At 35.5% G+C, this 15,449-nt stretch overlaps 2 protein-coding genes across 3 annotated transcripts; one reads left to right on the top strand and one right to left on the bottom strand.

Moving 5' to 3' along the window:
* The first annotated feature begins 2,582 nt into the window (after positions 1 to 2,582).
* Positions 2,583 to 5,028, top strand: LOC148855325 (UV-B-induced protein At3g17800, chloroplastic-like). Of its 2 annotated transcripts, none has more exons than XM_088985782.1 (4): positions 2,583 to 2,845; positions 2,942 to 3,093; positions 3,610 to 3,905; positions 3,999 to 5,028. In XM_088985782.1, the coding sequence occupies exons 2-4, from the start codon at positions 2,950 to 2,952 to the stop codon at positions 4,831 to 4,833; spliced, it is 1,275 nt and encodes a 424-aa protein (XP_088841908.1). In that variant the 5' UTR covers positions 2,583 to 2,845; positions 2,942 to 2,949; the 3' UTR covers positions 4,834 to 5,028. The 2 variants fall into 2 exon arrangements, with proteins under 2 accessions (XP_088841908.1, XP_088841909.1); XM_088985783.1 differs by having other exon boundaries at positions 2,589 to 2,845; positions 2,950 to 3,093.
* A 7,446-nt stretch (positions 5,029 to 12,474) lies between these two features.
* On the bottom strand, positions 12,475 to 14,851 carry LOC148855326 (putative oxidoreductase At4g09670). Its single transcript, XM_088982094.1, has 2 exons — positions 14,104 to 14,851; positions 12,475 to 13,320 (listed from the first exon to the last, which is right to left on the bottom strand). The coding sequence occupies exons 1-2, from the start codon at positions 14,569 to 14,571 to the stop codon at positions 12,700 to 12,702; spliced, it is 1,089 nt and encodes a 362-aa protein (XP_088838220.1). The 5' UTR covers positions 14,572 to 14,851; the 3' UTR covers positions 12,475 to 12,699.
* Between the last annotated feature and the right edge of the window lie 598 nt (positions 14,852 to 15,449).

Below are 15,449 nucleotides of genomic sequence, written 5' to 3' on the forward strand. Positions count from 1 at the left end.
CTTTTAACTTCATGCCTTTTTCTTGATATTGATTGAATTGGTTGATTAAACAACCATTGCTCTCAGTGGGGGTTCCTTGGCAACAACCCATCATGGAAATCTTGAAAGTAGTCCATTGTATTAGAATCAAGCATAGAATCTGAATACCAAAGTTTCATTATTGCTGATTTTGAATTCCTATATATGGATTCACTCTATGCTTTAAGAACTTTATTGTATCGATAACAAATCATTTGTAACACATCTATCGCAAATTCTTCTTCTTCTTCTTCTTCTTCTTCTTCTTCTTCTTCATGCATTCCCATAACCACCCAACTTAGGTGACAATAGCATTTGATCTAAGTCTCTTCTACAACTAGCCAAAGACCTTATCAATTGAGCCAGTTGGCACTGTCACAAATTATATTGTATCACATTTATAGGATTGGATAATTAGTATTTCTGGAGTTTTTCTTGATTGTAATGCCCCTATTTGTGAATGTAGTCTCTCCCTTTTGTGAGAGTAGAAAACTAATTTTCAATTCAAACTTTTTCTATCTACCTGTCTATCTGTCTCTCTCTCATTAATATTATCTCCCATTAAATCCTACATTTAAGGCATTTTGTTTCCAACCATTAAATTCCCCTAATTAACTCTATACCCATAATTTTAATAATGTAAAAGCCCATGTCTTTAAAACCAATTTTTATATGAAACCATTTTTCCCATTTGCATGGTGTGTCATAGCGATTCAACCATATAGGTCAAAAATCATTTTTTTTTTGCATGGTGGGTCGATGGTTCAACCATTCTGATCAAATGGGTCAATTGGTGACATAATAATTAAGCATAACAATTTAAATCAGATAAAATACAAAACATTATAGAAAAGTATGAATTTGTTCTAGAAAATTTGGGTGTTTATCTAATATTATATATTCATCATATCAAAGAAAAATAAATGTAATAATTAAGAATTATTTATTAATAATAGATATGTAATACAAAAAATTAGGTGGATTAAATAATTCAACTATTGGATCATTACCAGATCAACAATCTTTTTGCAAACAAGAAGTTTGGTAGAGAAATGGACTTACAATCCCAATTGGATGACAAGTAAATTGGAACAACTAGTTTGGACCATGGGTTGAAAACAATAATAAAAAAAATTAATGCTTTAAAAATAGGTTGGACTGCATTTCCCCTAGGTAGTATATTAGTAATTTAACTGTCCAAATCAACAACTCAACCTATGGATGTCAACTGATTAATTGGACCATGGGTTGAAAACAATAATAAATAACCAATATTTTAAAAATAGATTGAACTGCATTTCCACTAGGTGGTATATTAGTAGTTTAGCTGTCCAAATCAACAATTCAACTTATGGATGTCAACGGGGTCAAGTTCTGTATGGGTTTGCGTCAACCTTCCAATGTTCCCACTTAAACACATGATCTATTTAATTTTTCATTAATTCATGTTTTATACATTTGTAGGTTAAAGAATGGGTGAATCACATTTAGATACATTAATTATTTTTTTAATGGATAGATAGATAAGATTCTAACTCAATTATTTCAGTTTCTTAGTAGTGTCTAGCAATATTGTCAGAACTGAACCGGATGTAAAACCGAAAGAAAATCTCATTGCTTCACGGTTTCTCAGTTTAGCCACTGGTTCAACCATGGAAAAGAAAGCTGAGAGCGAGACGGTTAGACCTAAAAAGCTTATAGAATCACCACACAACATATATCACACAGGTTCACCGGTTCAACTATACCTGGTGCAGTCTGAGCCTGACTCTGACGCCACTGTGTAGGATAAGATTCCAGAGTCCGCGTTCTGTGCGCCCGTGGGTGCACTGGACGCGTGAACCCGCGAATGGGAGGACACGTCGACCATCGCAATGTTAATGTGCATTTGGACGTTAATGTGGTCTGGTCTGTTCAATCGTACATGAACTGGCCATTTTTCGATTTTTTTCCTGGTCATGATAAAATGCATTAACATGCGTTTAATCAAACTCCTTGTCACCGTTGATGAACCACCGGAGTTCTGTCTCCACCGATGGAGGAAGGGTTAGGGTTCGGTGGAAGGAACTCTCCAAGGAAAATAAAAAAAAAAATCAAAGAAATGAGGTTTAAAACCCCTTTTTGGCGTGACCGGTTCGTGTCCGACTGAACCGATCAGACGACGTTAACATTCAAACGCACATTAACGTTGGGATGGTCGACTTGTCTTTCTCCCATTCGCGGGTTCACTCAAGATTCGAGATATATAAGCAGTGGGTTCATGTTTCCGATATTCATATTTGCCACGTGTCATTTCCGCTGCTGAACCCAAGTAATTAATTCGTTAGAATGGTATTTTTCAAGGCAAAAAAATTAGGCCACAAAAGAGAGACTCCACTCAGAATGAAACGCGTATGCTTGTAAAATTCGTATCAAACGCGTCATTCATGTCGACCTCTAACCGGAAATACTGTGGGTCCCACTTCCCCTAATCGGGAGATTTCGCGGAGAAGAGTTCTAAACGTTGACGTCTGATATTATCCTTCTCCTTAAAAAGATCTTCGCGGCTCACGGCGAATTACTAAATTGACCTTGCTCGTTACCCCGCTGGCACCCATGCCATCAGCGTAATTTCCCTGCATTTCCAGGGGTTTGTTTCCAGTACTCTTCTCCAACGACCGTCGCCATAAGTAAGATTGACCCGCAACCCGCAAAAGCCTGAACGTAGACGAGACGACTGTCGTCTGTCGCAACTCCTCGCATCAAACCCTAGACCAGGAATCTCTCTCTCTCTGGTAATCTATTTGTCTTCGCGCTCTAGTGGGATTTCTCTACCGGGGTATTGCAGGTAATCGATCTGCGCCGGTTCAATCTTTCTGGGGTTTGAGTTGGAGTCTGTGGGCTTGCTTTTGCTTGAAATTTAATGGAGGATTTGGTGTTGTAGTTGTGCAGATGGAAGCAGTAGCGGTTCTTCGATCTTCTTCTGGGATCGGCAAACACCCAGATTTTGTTGCTAAATCGGGTGTTTTAACGGCCAGTGCGCCGCATTTTGTTTGTTTGAGCTCAAAGCTTCGTTTTTCGAACGTGTGGATTAAGGTAAGGGAAACTTTTGTTACTGTTTGCCTATGAGATCTTCTTGGTTTTCTAAATTTAGGGATTATGCGTGGTTTTTGAATGATGGATCAGTGTGGTCTTTCGAGGGCTTTGTTGGTTCTGATCTGAGATGTTTCAGCTCTTTGAAGCTTGTGGTTTTCATGTATTGGATAAAATTTAGGAATTTGATCATTAGTTGTATCCATCAATCAACTGAATTAGATTATGGTTGTAGAATTAAACTCGGAATTTTCAAGTTTAGGTTCCCAAAACTTAAAATTTTCTATTTAATTAAAGTTTGGTTCTTTTTTATTTTTCCCTTCTACCAAGAGAATCTGAAGTTTCGCTGAGGATTTCTTTCTGTAATTCTGCTCTACTGATTAAAAAAATATTCTACTGGATTAGGTAATTTGTTTTGTATAAAACAGTTGATTGGAGAATTCTTCTGCTTCTCTGAACTTGTTTATTTATTACCAGTAATTAATGTTAACCTTTCTTTTTTCATTTAATGCTTGGCAGCATTCTCCGTCAACTTATCTCCCTAAGCAACGACAAAGTAGATCAGTTTCAAGAAGCAGGAAGAGCACCATTGTGAGGGCATCAGCATCTCAGGACTCTACTGAGTCAGCTGCTCCGATTGCGCCTCTTCAGTTGGAGTCTCCTGTTGGGAAATTCCTGGCTCAGATTCTGAGAAGCCATCCTCATCTGGTGCCTGCTGCTGTGGACCAACAGCTCGAACAGCTTCAAACTTCTCGCGATGCTGAGAAACAAAAGGAGGAGCCTGCTTCTTCAGGGACCGACCTTGTCTTGTACAGGTTAGTGCTTGGTAGAAAATTTTATAGACCGATTTAGAACATGTTGCGTAGGCTTCAAGTGAGAAACTAATTGACTTTTTAATCTATTATTAGGAGAATAGCTGAGGTCAAGGCCAATGAGAGGAGAAAGGCTCTAGAAGAGATTTTATATGCATTAATAGTTCAGAAATTCATGGATGCAAATGTTTCGTTGATACCTACAATACTGTCATCTGATCCTTCCGGCCGAGTAGACACATGGCCAGATCAGGAGAAGAAGCTTGAGCAGCTCCACTCCACGGAAGCCTATGAGATGATCCAAAATCACCTGGCTCTTATATTGGGAAACAGAGTAGCAGATTCTAGCACCATTGCACAGATAAGCAAGCTCAGGGTTGGGCAGGTCTATGCTGCATCGGTGATGTATGGATATTTCCTCAAGCGGATTGACCAAAGGTTCCAGCTTGAGAAGACAATGAAGATTCTTCCATATGCATCAGATGAGGAGAGTGACACTGAGCAAGCTGTGGCAGGGCAGATGAATCCCAGTGGCAACAAGAGCAGTGAAGCGTCATCCCATGCAGAGCAAACACACCCTGAAGTTTCATCATCGCCTGGGAACTTCAGCTCCGGTGGGTTTGGATATGGGGTTAAGTCATCAAGACTTCGAACCTATGTGATGTCCTTTGATGCAGATACATTACAGAGGTATGCAACAATAAGATCCAAGGAGGGTGTTAGTATCATTGAGAAGCACACAGAGGCATTGTTTGGAAGGCCTGAGATTGTGATCACACCTCAGGGGACTGTTGATTCTTCCAAAGATGAACAAATCAGAATAAGCTTTGGGGGATTGAAGAGGCTTGTTTTGGAGGCAGTGACTTTTGGGTCTTTCCTCTGGGATGTTGAGAGCTATGTGGATTTAAGGTACCACTTCGTAGCAAATTGATATCTGCCAAGCTTGCTAGCAAGGACCAAACTGACCGACTAATCAAATGTAAATTTAAACTGCAGTATCATCAATCTTTCTAATTTTCTAATGTCAAGGAACTTACAAAGTTCAAACTTGAGATGATGTATTTACATGTAAAATTTTATGACTTCTGGTATTTTAAATTAAGAATATTGTTTCTATGCTACTGTATATTTTGATTACTTGTGTTTGTTTATCACATTTCCTGAGCAACTCTTAGTTTTGTTTTGTTTTATTTTTTTTTGTCATAACAAAAGGGTTGGGACAAAGGAGTTTCAGTCAAACCCCATCATAAAACTACCCACTCTCCTCCCAAAACCAGGAGTCGGCTGGGTTGGGCTTCAGAGGACCTAAATAGTCTGTTGAACTTGGCAGTTCTTCGCACACTGAATATCCAGTTGTCTGCGACCATCGGACCATGCCATTAGTTCGCTAACATTCACGTACTTGCTTATGGAGATTAGATGCTTGCAAAGTTGGATGCTTGCAAAGTAATGGTGAATTTCCCCTTTAAGGAATCTATGCCAATGATAATTCTTCAAGAATGACGCCTCTTACTAGCCACAGGTTGGATGTTAGATCATATTTCTTATATCCTTGGCAATTGTGTCTAACCCACCAATAATCACCGTTTTGATTTTTTTTTTCAGGTCCCAAGTGCAACCCAGTTCTTGATATAAATTTTAAGGGAAATTTCTCAATTAGTATCCTGTACTTTGGGCCTAATTTATTTTGGTTCCCGAACTTTAAAATGTAACAATTCAGTACCTGAATTTTCAAAACATCAGTCTAATACCTGTCGTTAACCAGCCGTTAAGTGGCATTTGTAAAGACACAAATGCCCTTTCAGGTGTCATCTTATTTTCTTTATTAACCATCCAAATGTTGACAAAAAATAAATAATCTCAAATCCTGTTTTCTTCTATTCAAGGAAGTCTCAGTGGACATTATGGTGACTCAACTTTTTTGAATAGAAGAGGCAAGGATTTGGGATTGTTCATTTCTTGTCAATATTTGGATGATAAAGGAAAGTATGACATTCAAAAGGGCATTTGTGTTTTTTCAAATGTCACTTAACGGCTGGTTAACAGTAGATAATAAATTGGCACATTTTGAAAGTTCAGTACTGAATTGTCGCATTCTAAAGTTCGGGGACCAACATGGCATTCCAAAGTACAGGTTACTAATTGGGAATTTTCCCAATTTATCTTCATGCTATTCATATTTGTTGTTAATACAGTTTCTGGGAAGGTCAATGTTACTCGCTAAAAGCCTAAAACAAGTTCAATACGATTGATGGGGTGACAAGTACTGAACTATCTAGGGTTCATTTGGTTTGTAGTTGGAGTCGGAATTGGAATGGTCAATTCCCATAGTTTGTTTGGTTCAGACAGGAATGAGAATAAGCGAAAATGGGATTTTATTCCCAAAGGAGGGGCAAGGAATGGCCATTCCCTCAAATGGGGGGAATGTCATTCCAGCAGTATAGGAAATGAGATTCCAATTTTATCCAACCAAACAGTTAGAATTGAAATAGCCCATTCCCATTCCAATTTCAGAACCCTATTCTCACGAACCAAGCAGGGCCAAAGAAACATATGACAAGCGGAACTGGAAACACTATCTGATGTGGTTGGATAAGTTGAAGGCTTGTGGCTTGTAAAGCAATGCCCCTGGAGTCTGGATTAATCAACCCTCGGGGTTGAGAAGAGTGATGTGCTTGGGTAAGTTGAAGGCTTCTAGCAGCTTGTACAGCAATGCCTCTGGAATCTGGATTGATCAATCCTCAGGGTTTAGAGTTCTGTGCGGTCGAGGATTTTCTGGCCATGCAAATATACTTTTGGTAAAAGACTCAAAGTTTTCATAAGTTGACTTAAACGCACCCTAAGTTTTTCAAAAAGATTCGAATATAACTTGTGACCCCATTGGACTTACATCTTGCATCAATGAAAAATCACATATGAATTCGTTTAAAAAATTTTAAATCTTATTATGCCATTTTAGGAGGAAACATGAGAAGTGAGATGGAAAAAGAATACTGAATACCGGTGAAAAAATAGGAATAGTGAGGTCTAGACCATTTCCCTGGTTTTAGGAATCCTTGATACATGAATATTTAGAAGAACAATAAAAAAAAGCCAGAGTTTTTGATATAAAGATGGAGTAATTGATAGAAATGAACAAAATTTCAAGCGTTTTCTCCTTTTGCGAGCACCACCATGTTTCTTTGTTTATTTTTATACTTTTTTTTCATCCTATAATTGGGGGTTGGAGACCTGTTATGTATTAGCATTTTTTACTTTGTTACCCATATGCCCGTTGTTTAGATGAGTATAAAAAATTCAAGGTGTATTTTGAAAATTTAAAAGAGAATGAAGGACAAAAGGGTCACAAAGTATATTTAAGTATTTTTTGAAAATCTCAGGTACGTTTAAGTTAATTTATAAAAACTCAAGGATGTGTTTATGTCTTCAACGCTATATTTTTTTAATGTCTAACTAAGCTCGTTGACATTGTTGATTACCTAATTGAGAAACTCTGGTTCTTAATCACTTCAGAATGTTGACAATTAAGGTTGAATCCCCAGCCCTATGGGAGGTAATTCCGACTTTTCCTTTTGCAAATTTCTTTTTTCTAATTTACAACCAGTGCTACATGGACATGAACACAAGAGTCGGAAATAGACTTGTGCCCACGAGTCTGACTCAGCAATTTGAGAAGATATGGACACTTGTGGACACATGTCTATGGAAAAGTATATACCATTAAAACAGTTCATTTTTTAAAATTTTAATATTGTACACCTGCAAAAAGGGGGTTGCATGCCTTTGTTAGTAGTTTTCATATGAAGGCTGGCATTTTTCTCAAACATTAGCTGTTTATCATGCCCACTGTTTTGAAAACTTGACCGGACCGGACCGGATGGTCAGACAGGTTGACCTGGGAACGGGTTAGGCAATCGGTTCTGTTTCACCCTACAATTGTTCCTGGGTTCAAAAACCATTGATTTGGTACGTGTTTGGAGATGTGAACATTTATTGACTAAACGTTTTGTACTTGATTTGTTTGGACAACTAAGAAAAACAATAATGAACCCACTTATTGATACTTGGGCACCATTATGTATCACATCAGCAAAATATTGAATAAATGCCTATCACTTGAGGGAAGTGCTAAAATGAAGCTTTGCCAACGGTGGGCATGCACATAAACCGAACCCTACTTTTGCAAGTCCCTATGTGTACGGATTCACATAATGGGGGAAATGCTGAAGTGACACCTATGTGACAATGTTTATCTAATATCGACTTGACCCCAAGTTTGGAAGAACTTGGATATAGGCCATTATAAAGTGGTTCGATTGCTGTTTGATAATTTATGATTATTTCTTTGCTATTACTTTCTTATCTATTTGTACGTGTGTTATCTACTATTTTCCGTGCCCTTTTTTTGTATTATCTTAAATTGACACTTTTCACTACTTCATCATAAAATATAAAATGGGTTGTGTCGTGCCGACATGACAACTTTGCGGGTTGTCTATGCTTTAATAGGTCGTGCCATGCTGACACGTGGTCCTGGGTGGGTCGTTCCCTACTTGAAGCTCTTTAAAGGTTAGGCCTGCAACACAAGCCCAGGTAGGCTTAGCCATAGGCCGGGGTGTGAGAAGCATGATTTTTTATTAAAATTTTGAAAAAATAATGAAAAGTTAAAGAAATTAACCAAATAGACAAAAATTTGAAAAAAAATCTTAAAATTTTATTCTATATGAATTTTGATGTATACAATTGTTTATATACGAAATAAAAAAAAATTATGATATAATTTGAATATAATAGTATAATAAAATTGAATATATATATATATATATATATATATATATATAGATAGATAGATAGATAGATAGATAGATAGATATAGAATTTGTTCTATATCGTGTTGATGCACAAGCCTCAAAACTCAAGCCCAACACAACTCAGAGGTATGGGCTGGCCCAATAGCTACAGTGATTGGGTTGTGTTGGGTATAACCCACTTTATAGTTTCACATTTATGAGAGATCAAACATTAGAATGACAAAAAATGATGAAGGTTAAAATGAAAGGATGCAACTTTGGTTGATAGTTAGTATGTTAACGGTTAGCATTCATTTTTATTGGAAAAAACTTTGTTTCATAGTGTACATCCCATTTAATGATAGGTTAAATAAATATTAGAATAACAAAAAACATAGAGGGTAAAAAAGGATCAAGATTCGATCCGATCCAAAGCCTGATACGGTTTTATTGAATTTGGATATCATCATTATGGATTTTCGATTCGGATTGGATAATCAGATCCAGTTAAAAAACTGAATCGGATTCGGATCACCTCTATCCGATTCAAAAGAATCCAATATGTTATTTATATTATATCTTTATAAATTTTTATGTTATTTATTTTTTATAGAAAAACATGTATATATGTTAAAAATAGTAGAAAAATACTTTCATTTTTGTTTTTCTTTATTTAAATTGTTATATTTTCTTTTTTTAATAATTTATTATTTTAAAAAATTAATTCTAATTAGATCAAATTCGAATATCCATCTGTTTGTATATGTGTTATCTACTATCTTTCGTGCCCTTTTTTGCATTGCCTCTAATTTGCACTTTTCAGTACTTGATTAGAAAATATAAAGTGGGTTGTCTATGCTTTGATAGGTCGTGCCATGCCGACACGTGGTCCTGGGTGGGTCGTGCCCTACCTGAAACTCTTCAAAGTTAGGCCTACAACACAAGCCTAGACAGGCTCAGCCATAGGCCGGATGTGAGAGGCATGATTTTTTATTAAAATTTGAAAAAAAAAATAATGAGAAGTTAAATAAATTAACAAAATAAACAAGAAATTGAAAAAAAATCTTAAAATTTTATTCTATATGAATTTTGATGTATACAATTGTTTATATATGAAATAAAAAAATTATAATATAATTTGAATAAAATATAATAAAATTGAATATACCAACATGGCCCACTTTTTTGTTCTATATCGTGTTGATGCACGGGCCTCAAAACCCAAGCCCAACACAACTCAGAGGTATGAGCTAGCCCAATTGCTACAGTGACTATGTTGGGCATAACCAACTTTATAGTTTCACATTTATGAGAGATAAAACATTGGAATCAATGTTTAAAATTTCAATACGATACGTTCGATATGGGGCGTATCGTATCGTATTTTTGAAAAACGGATACATGATACACATGGAAATCGGACATCTCATCTTTTGTTCATGCATATCAGACCCGTATCGGATCGTATCAAGGCGTATCAGGGGTGTATCAGAGCGTATCGACGAAAAAGATACGACCAAAAATTGAAAAAAAAAAAAGGGGAAAAGCAAGCTTCTTTTTCCTTGAAATAAGCCTTCTTCCACCCCCAAATGACTCTAAAACTCCAAACCTCATTCATAGAGTGCTAGATTTGCAAAAAATATTGCAAGAAACAAGTGTGAATCGTTAATTTATTTTTGGAAAATTTTCAAATTTTGGAAAATTTTCAAATTTTGAAAAAATATGGCAAAAATAGGTAACTTTTTTCAATTTTTTTATAATAACTTGTGATTTAATTTTTTCTTAAATGTTTAAATTTATGTTGATCTACATTTCTTACATTCAAAATCATAATTTTTTGTGTTATTAATAAATTTATGAAAATCTCTTGAAGATATTTGGGGAAAATATAGATTAATAAAAAATTTGAAAATGAAAAATTTCTCTGTATGTTTTAGATCTATGGATTTATCTATCATATCCACAGGGCAATTGAAATTTCTTCTTTTAGTATTTTTTTTATTTTTGTATTTTTAGAATTAAAAAATAAATAATAATTAATTATATTTTATCATTTGATCACAACAATTGAATACATTATAATTCTATGGATGATCTTTCATATCCACAGACCAATTGAAATTTCTTATTTAATATTTTTAGAATTAAAAAATAATTTATTTATTTATTATATTTTATCATTTGATCACAATGATTAAATATATTATAATTATATGGAAGGTCTATCATATCCACAAAGAAATTGAAATTTCTTCTTTAATAACTATTTTTTAATATATTATATAATGTTTATTTATTTTTTATAACTTTTGAAAATAAATAATAAATGATTATTAATTATGTTTTCACTTAGAATTTGTGCCAATGCATGTTTTATGGTTGGATAGGAGAATTGGGTTTTTTCCCATCCCATAAAACATTAAAACTTAAGAATTATAATTTATAAATTATAGTTAAGCATAGGATTTGTAATGAAATTATAATTACCAATATTTCTTCATAAAACCATTAAAATATATTAATTTAATGTATATACACCTCATTGAGGTCTTATATTTAGTGTTATTGATGTATTTTTATGATTTATTAAAGTATTTATAGTGTTTCCAAGCGTATCTATGTGTATCTTAGTTTTTCTTCGATGTGCATGTGTATGCAAGGCGCATCCCGATACGTCTCTTAAAATTGCTTTTCCGATACATTTAGCGTTTCCGATACTTTGAACCTTGATTGGAATAGCAAAAAATGATGAAGGTAAAAATGAAAGGTTGCAACTTTGGTTGATAGTCAATATGTTAACCGTATGTTTCATAGTTACATCCCTTTTAATGATAGGTTAAATAAATATCAGAATAACAAAAAACATAGAGGGTAAAAAGGGATCATGATTCGGTACGACCCAAAGTCTGATCCTATTTAATCGGATTTGGATATCTTCATTACGGATTTTCGGATCAGATTGGATAAATAGATCCGATTAAAAACTGAATCAAATTCACATCACCCCTATCCAATTCAAAAGGATTCAATATGTCATTTATATTATATTTTTATAAGTTTTTATATTATTTATTTTTATAAAAAACATGTATATACGATGAAAATAGTTGAAAAATACTTTCATTTTTTTGTTTTTTTTATTTAAATTGTTATATTTTCTTTTTTAATAATTATTATTTAAAAATAAATAAATCTGATTCGATCAGATTCCAATATCCAACACCCTTATCAAATTTGAATCTAAATCAATATTTGTGAGATCCGACCGAGTTGGACTGGACCTATAGTTTATCGGATCGGATTCGAATTACCCTTATTTGAATACGACCCGATCCATTTGCATCCCTATAAAAAGGGAAGTATAATCAGGCTTTTTGACGAAACATTGTTACCACATACTCATTTTTATAATAGAAAATTATAGAAATATATAATAGTTATAGAGAAATTAGGGTATAATGGCTAAGGAAGGACAATAATGAAAATATAAAATACTGTATATAATATTATAAAATATAATTGGAATAACAATGACTAAAGGGGGTAATAATGAAAATAGTAATCGATTACCCATTTACCATTCTCATTTTAATAGAAATAAATATAAATATCTTATCTTTATTCCTCACTTGAATTGTTGTGTCATAAAAATCAGGATATAATGACTGGGGGCAATAGTGGAAATAGAAAATTCAGGGTCTTTTGAGGATAACCATTTTCATTTTTATAAATGGTACAGATGCAGATACATAGATATAGATATGTGGGTTCATATATAGATATGTGAGTTTATAACTTCATATATTTCTGACTTAACAGCTCAGTCTCATACAGCCAAAGCTGAAGTGTAGTTTTGATACAAGAAAAGAAAGCAAAACAGTTCAATTATGACGCATATACACCCTACATAAATGGAGTATCTGGGACTCGTGCATTTTATCATCCTTTCTTTTTACTATTAGAATGCTGTAGTTCCAGTACAAAGTATTATTCCATGATGCCAATGATCACAGATCAATGGGCTTAAAACCAAGCTCAATGGATTTCTTGACAGCATCCATGACAAGTTGAGTCTTTCTGCTAATCTCAGGCCATTTACTATCTGGGTGACCTGCAGAGTTTTTAATAATGTTTACCAGTCTTGCAAACTCCTGGACCATTAAGGCTTCTTGAGGAAGTTCCAGAAACACCTGAACCTTGGTTGGCTTCAAATTCCACCCAATGTGGAGCTCCTTAAACTTTGCACCAGAAACAAAGTCAAATGATGCAGAGCTCTCCTGGTAAGGGATGATGAAGTCTTTCAAATGGAGGGATCCATTAGAACCATACAGTGCGAGGTCCATGGACTCATGAGAGAGGAAAGAACAGTGGAAAGTTGCAACCTTGCTATCTTCTCCTGCCCAGTGGAAGGAACAGCCACAGGCCAAGATGACTCCAGCAGCATTTAGATTTGCAGCTGGCAGAGCCATTACTGTATTGGGCAGTTTGTAGTTGGCTGCCCACAAGATGGCTCCAATGCAGTACCAACCTGTGTCTCCTAGTGCACCGAGGGCGTCCAAGTCTGGCTTTACTCTTATGTTGTTCTCAAAGAACTCTGGTGTTTCAGAGAATGTAGATGAGCTATACATCTATACCGAGAAGAATAATGAAGATAAAAATATGAATAAATCAATAGTAATAGAAGCACAAACTGCAAGCATTTACTAGACCAAATTAAGTGACGTGCAGACAGATTATGTCTCAATATCAAATGGGTCTAACTCAAGGAAGGCTGTGATGCCAAAATAACAATTGATCCTCCTAACTAGTCTATATCAAAGGCTGTGTTAAGGATTTTTTAGAAATTTATCCAATAATCCCAAAATGAGGCTATTCATGATATATATATATATATAATCTGCATAGATTGATAATTGACCCAGGAGCTCACCCATCTAGATAAAGAACGGTGGGTCTAAAAGCTTAATATGAAATTAATGATAAAAAAAATTGTAAACTTTAATTTAGGTTGTGTTTGGTTTGATAGAAAATAAGAGATAAACCAAAAACTCTTTAAGGAATTTTATAAATTTTGTTAAGAACTACCCCCCAATTTTCTGTTTCTCTTATTTTTCTATCAAACCAAGATCAGGGTGGAATTGCATTTGCGAAAAACTGGGCACATAATTATAGAGAATAAAGTCTGCAATGTCTCTGAATTCTATTGTTTGGATTTGTTTTTGAGGCAAATTAGCAAGCAGATTTTAAGCCCTCATCAATTCTGTGTTTTTGGCAGACTTGAAGCTACCAAACAAGCTCACGGAATTGATCGGATAGCAGTGGACTCTAATTTGAATTCCTCATGATCTAGACACAGTAACAGACACAGCTTTTTATGATCATAAATACCACCAAGGGTCTTTGATGTTTACCGATTTGAGCTGTCCAAAGAGCTGAGCATCCGATAGCATCTCCCTCATCCTGGCAGTCCTGGGGTGATGCAGCCACATTGTACCATCCATGAACTGCACACCATTCGAATCACAGGCCTTCAATATCTGCTCCAAGTCGGCCAGATTGAGTGCCGTGGGCTTCTCCAGAAGCACATGCTTCTTCTTCTCAGCAGCCATGACTGCCCATTGCACATGCAGACTTGTGGGGAGTGGCACATACACAGCATCCACACATGGGTCATCAAGAACTTCGTTGTAGCTCCCATACATCTTGACAGTTTCAGAGAAGCCATTATCGGCTGCAAATTTCTTCGCCTTTCCAATAGAACGGCTGCCAATAGCGTAGAGGGTTGCATTGGGAGCTAGATTTATGACTCTAGAGACCTTCCTTGCTATCACTGCACATCCTATAATTCCGAAACGGATTGGATTGTTCGACTTATACATCTTTCTTCTCTCTACTTGGCTCCCTTACCCTTGGGTTGTTGAGTTTGGGAACTCAAAGAGCAGCGGGAGAGAGTGAGCAGCGGTGCAGAAGATGAGACGTGGATCAGTCTCTGCCAGTTATTTGTTACGATAAGAGCTTATTCTTCTGTCGGCTGAAATTACAAAGGTTGTGGCTGGAAGATAGGAGAGGTTTTGATAGAGAATGTTCTGTAACTCAATCGTTACAGACAATTTATGTACAGTTACAGGTTAGTTTTTAGTTTTTACCCCCTGTTCTCATATGTTATCAGTAGCAGCCCTAGCTAAGTAGGAATAATGGTGGGTCCATGTAAGAGAGTGCTCACAACAGAAATCTGCAGATTCAACATAGAGTCCAGACTATCTGCTGATATAAATGTTTCCATTAGGAAAACACAGTTTTAAAAGTGGTGGGGTGGGCCCCAGTCCTCTGGATATGAAACACGTGGCAAGTTTTTTTAGAAGTGCTTGTTAGCCAAATCACCCTGTCTATTTGGATTTAAAGCCCATATAGTCATAAGTATAACCTCACTGGTCACTGGATCCACCATGAGTACAAGTTCTCAACCTTCCATGTCAACGGGCCTTCTCTACTCTAGTATATGAGGTCTGTTTGGTTGAAGATTGATACGCCCCGGAAACAAAAGTAAGAAATGGGCCCTAAAATAGTTTGCAGTTTTGCACCTATGTTGGTTAATATTTTATAAAGATGCGATCATCTCTCATTGGAAATTCAGATATAAAAATAAATAAATTCGCTCTATTTATTTTGGAAAAGTTTAGTGGTTTTGGCTAAAACTCATGATTTTGTTTTGATGTATTGTATGCAATATAAATCACCATATTTTTATTTTATGTTT

The sequence above is a fragment of the Nelumbo lutea genome, chromosome 4 (genome assembly GCF_056320005.1).
Source record: "Nelumbo lutea isolate HS-2025 chromosome 4, American lotus-T2T, whole genome shotgun sequence".
NCBI lineage: Eukaryota > Viridiplantae > Streptophyta > Magnoliopsida > Proteales > Nelumbonaceae > Nelumbo > Nelumbo lutea.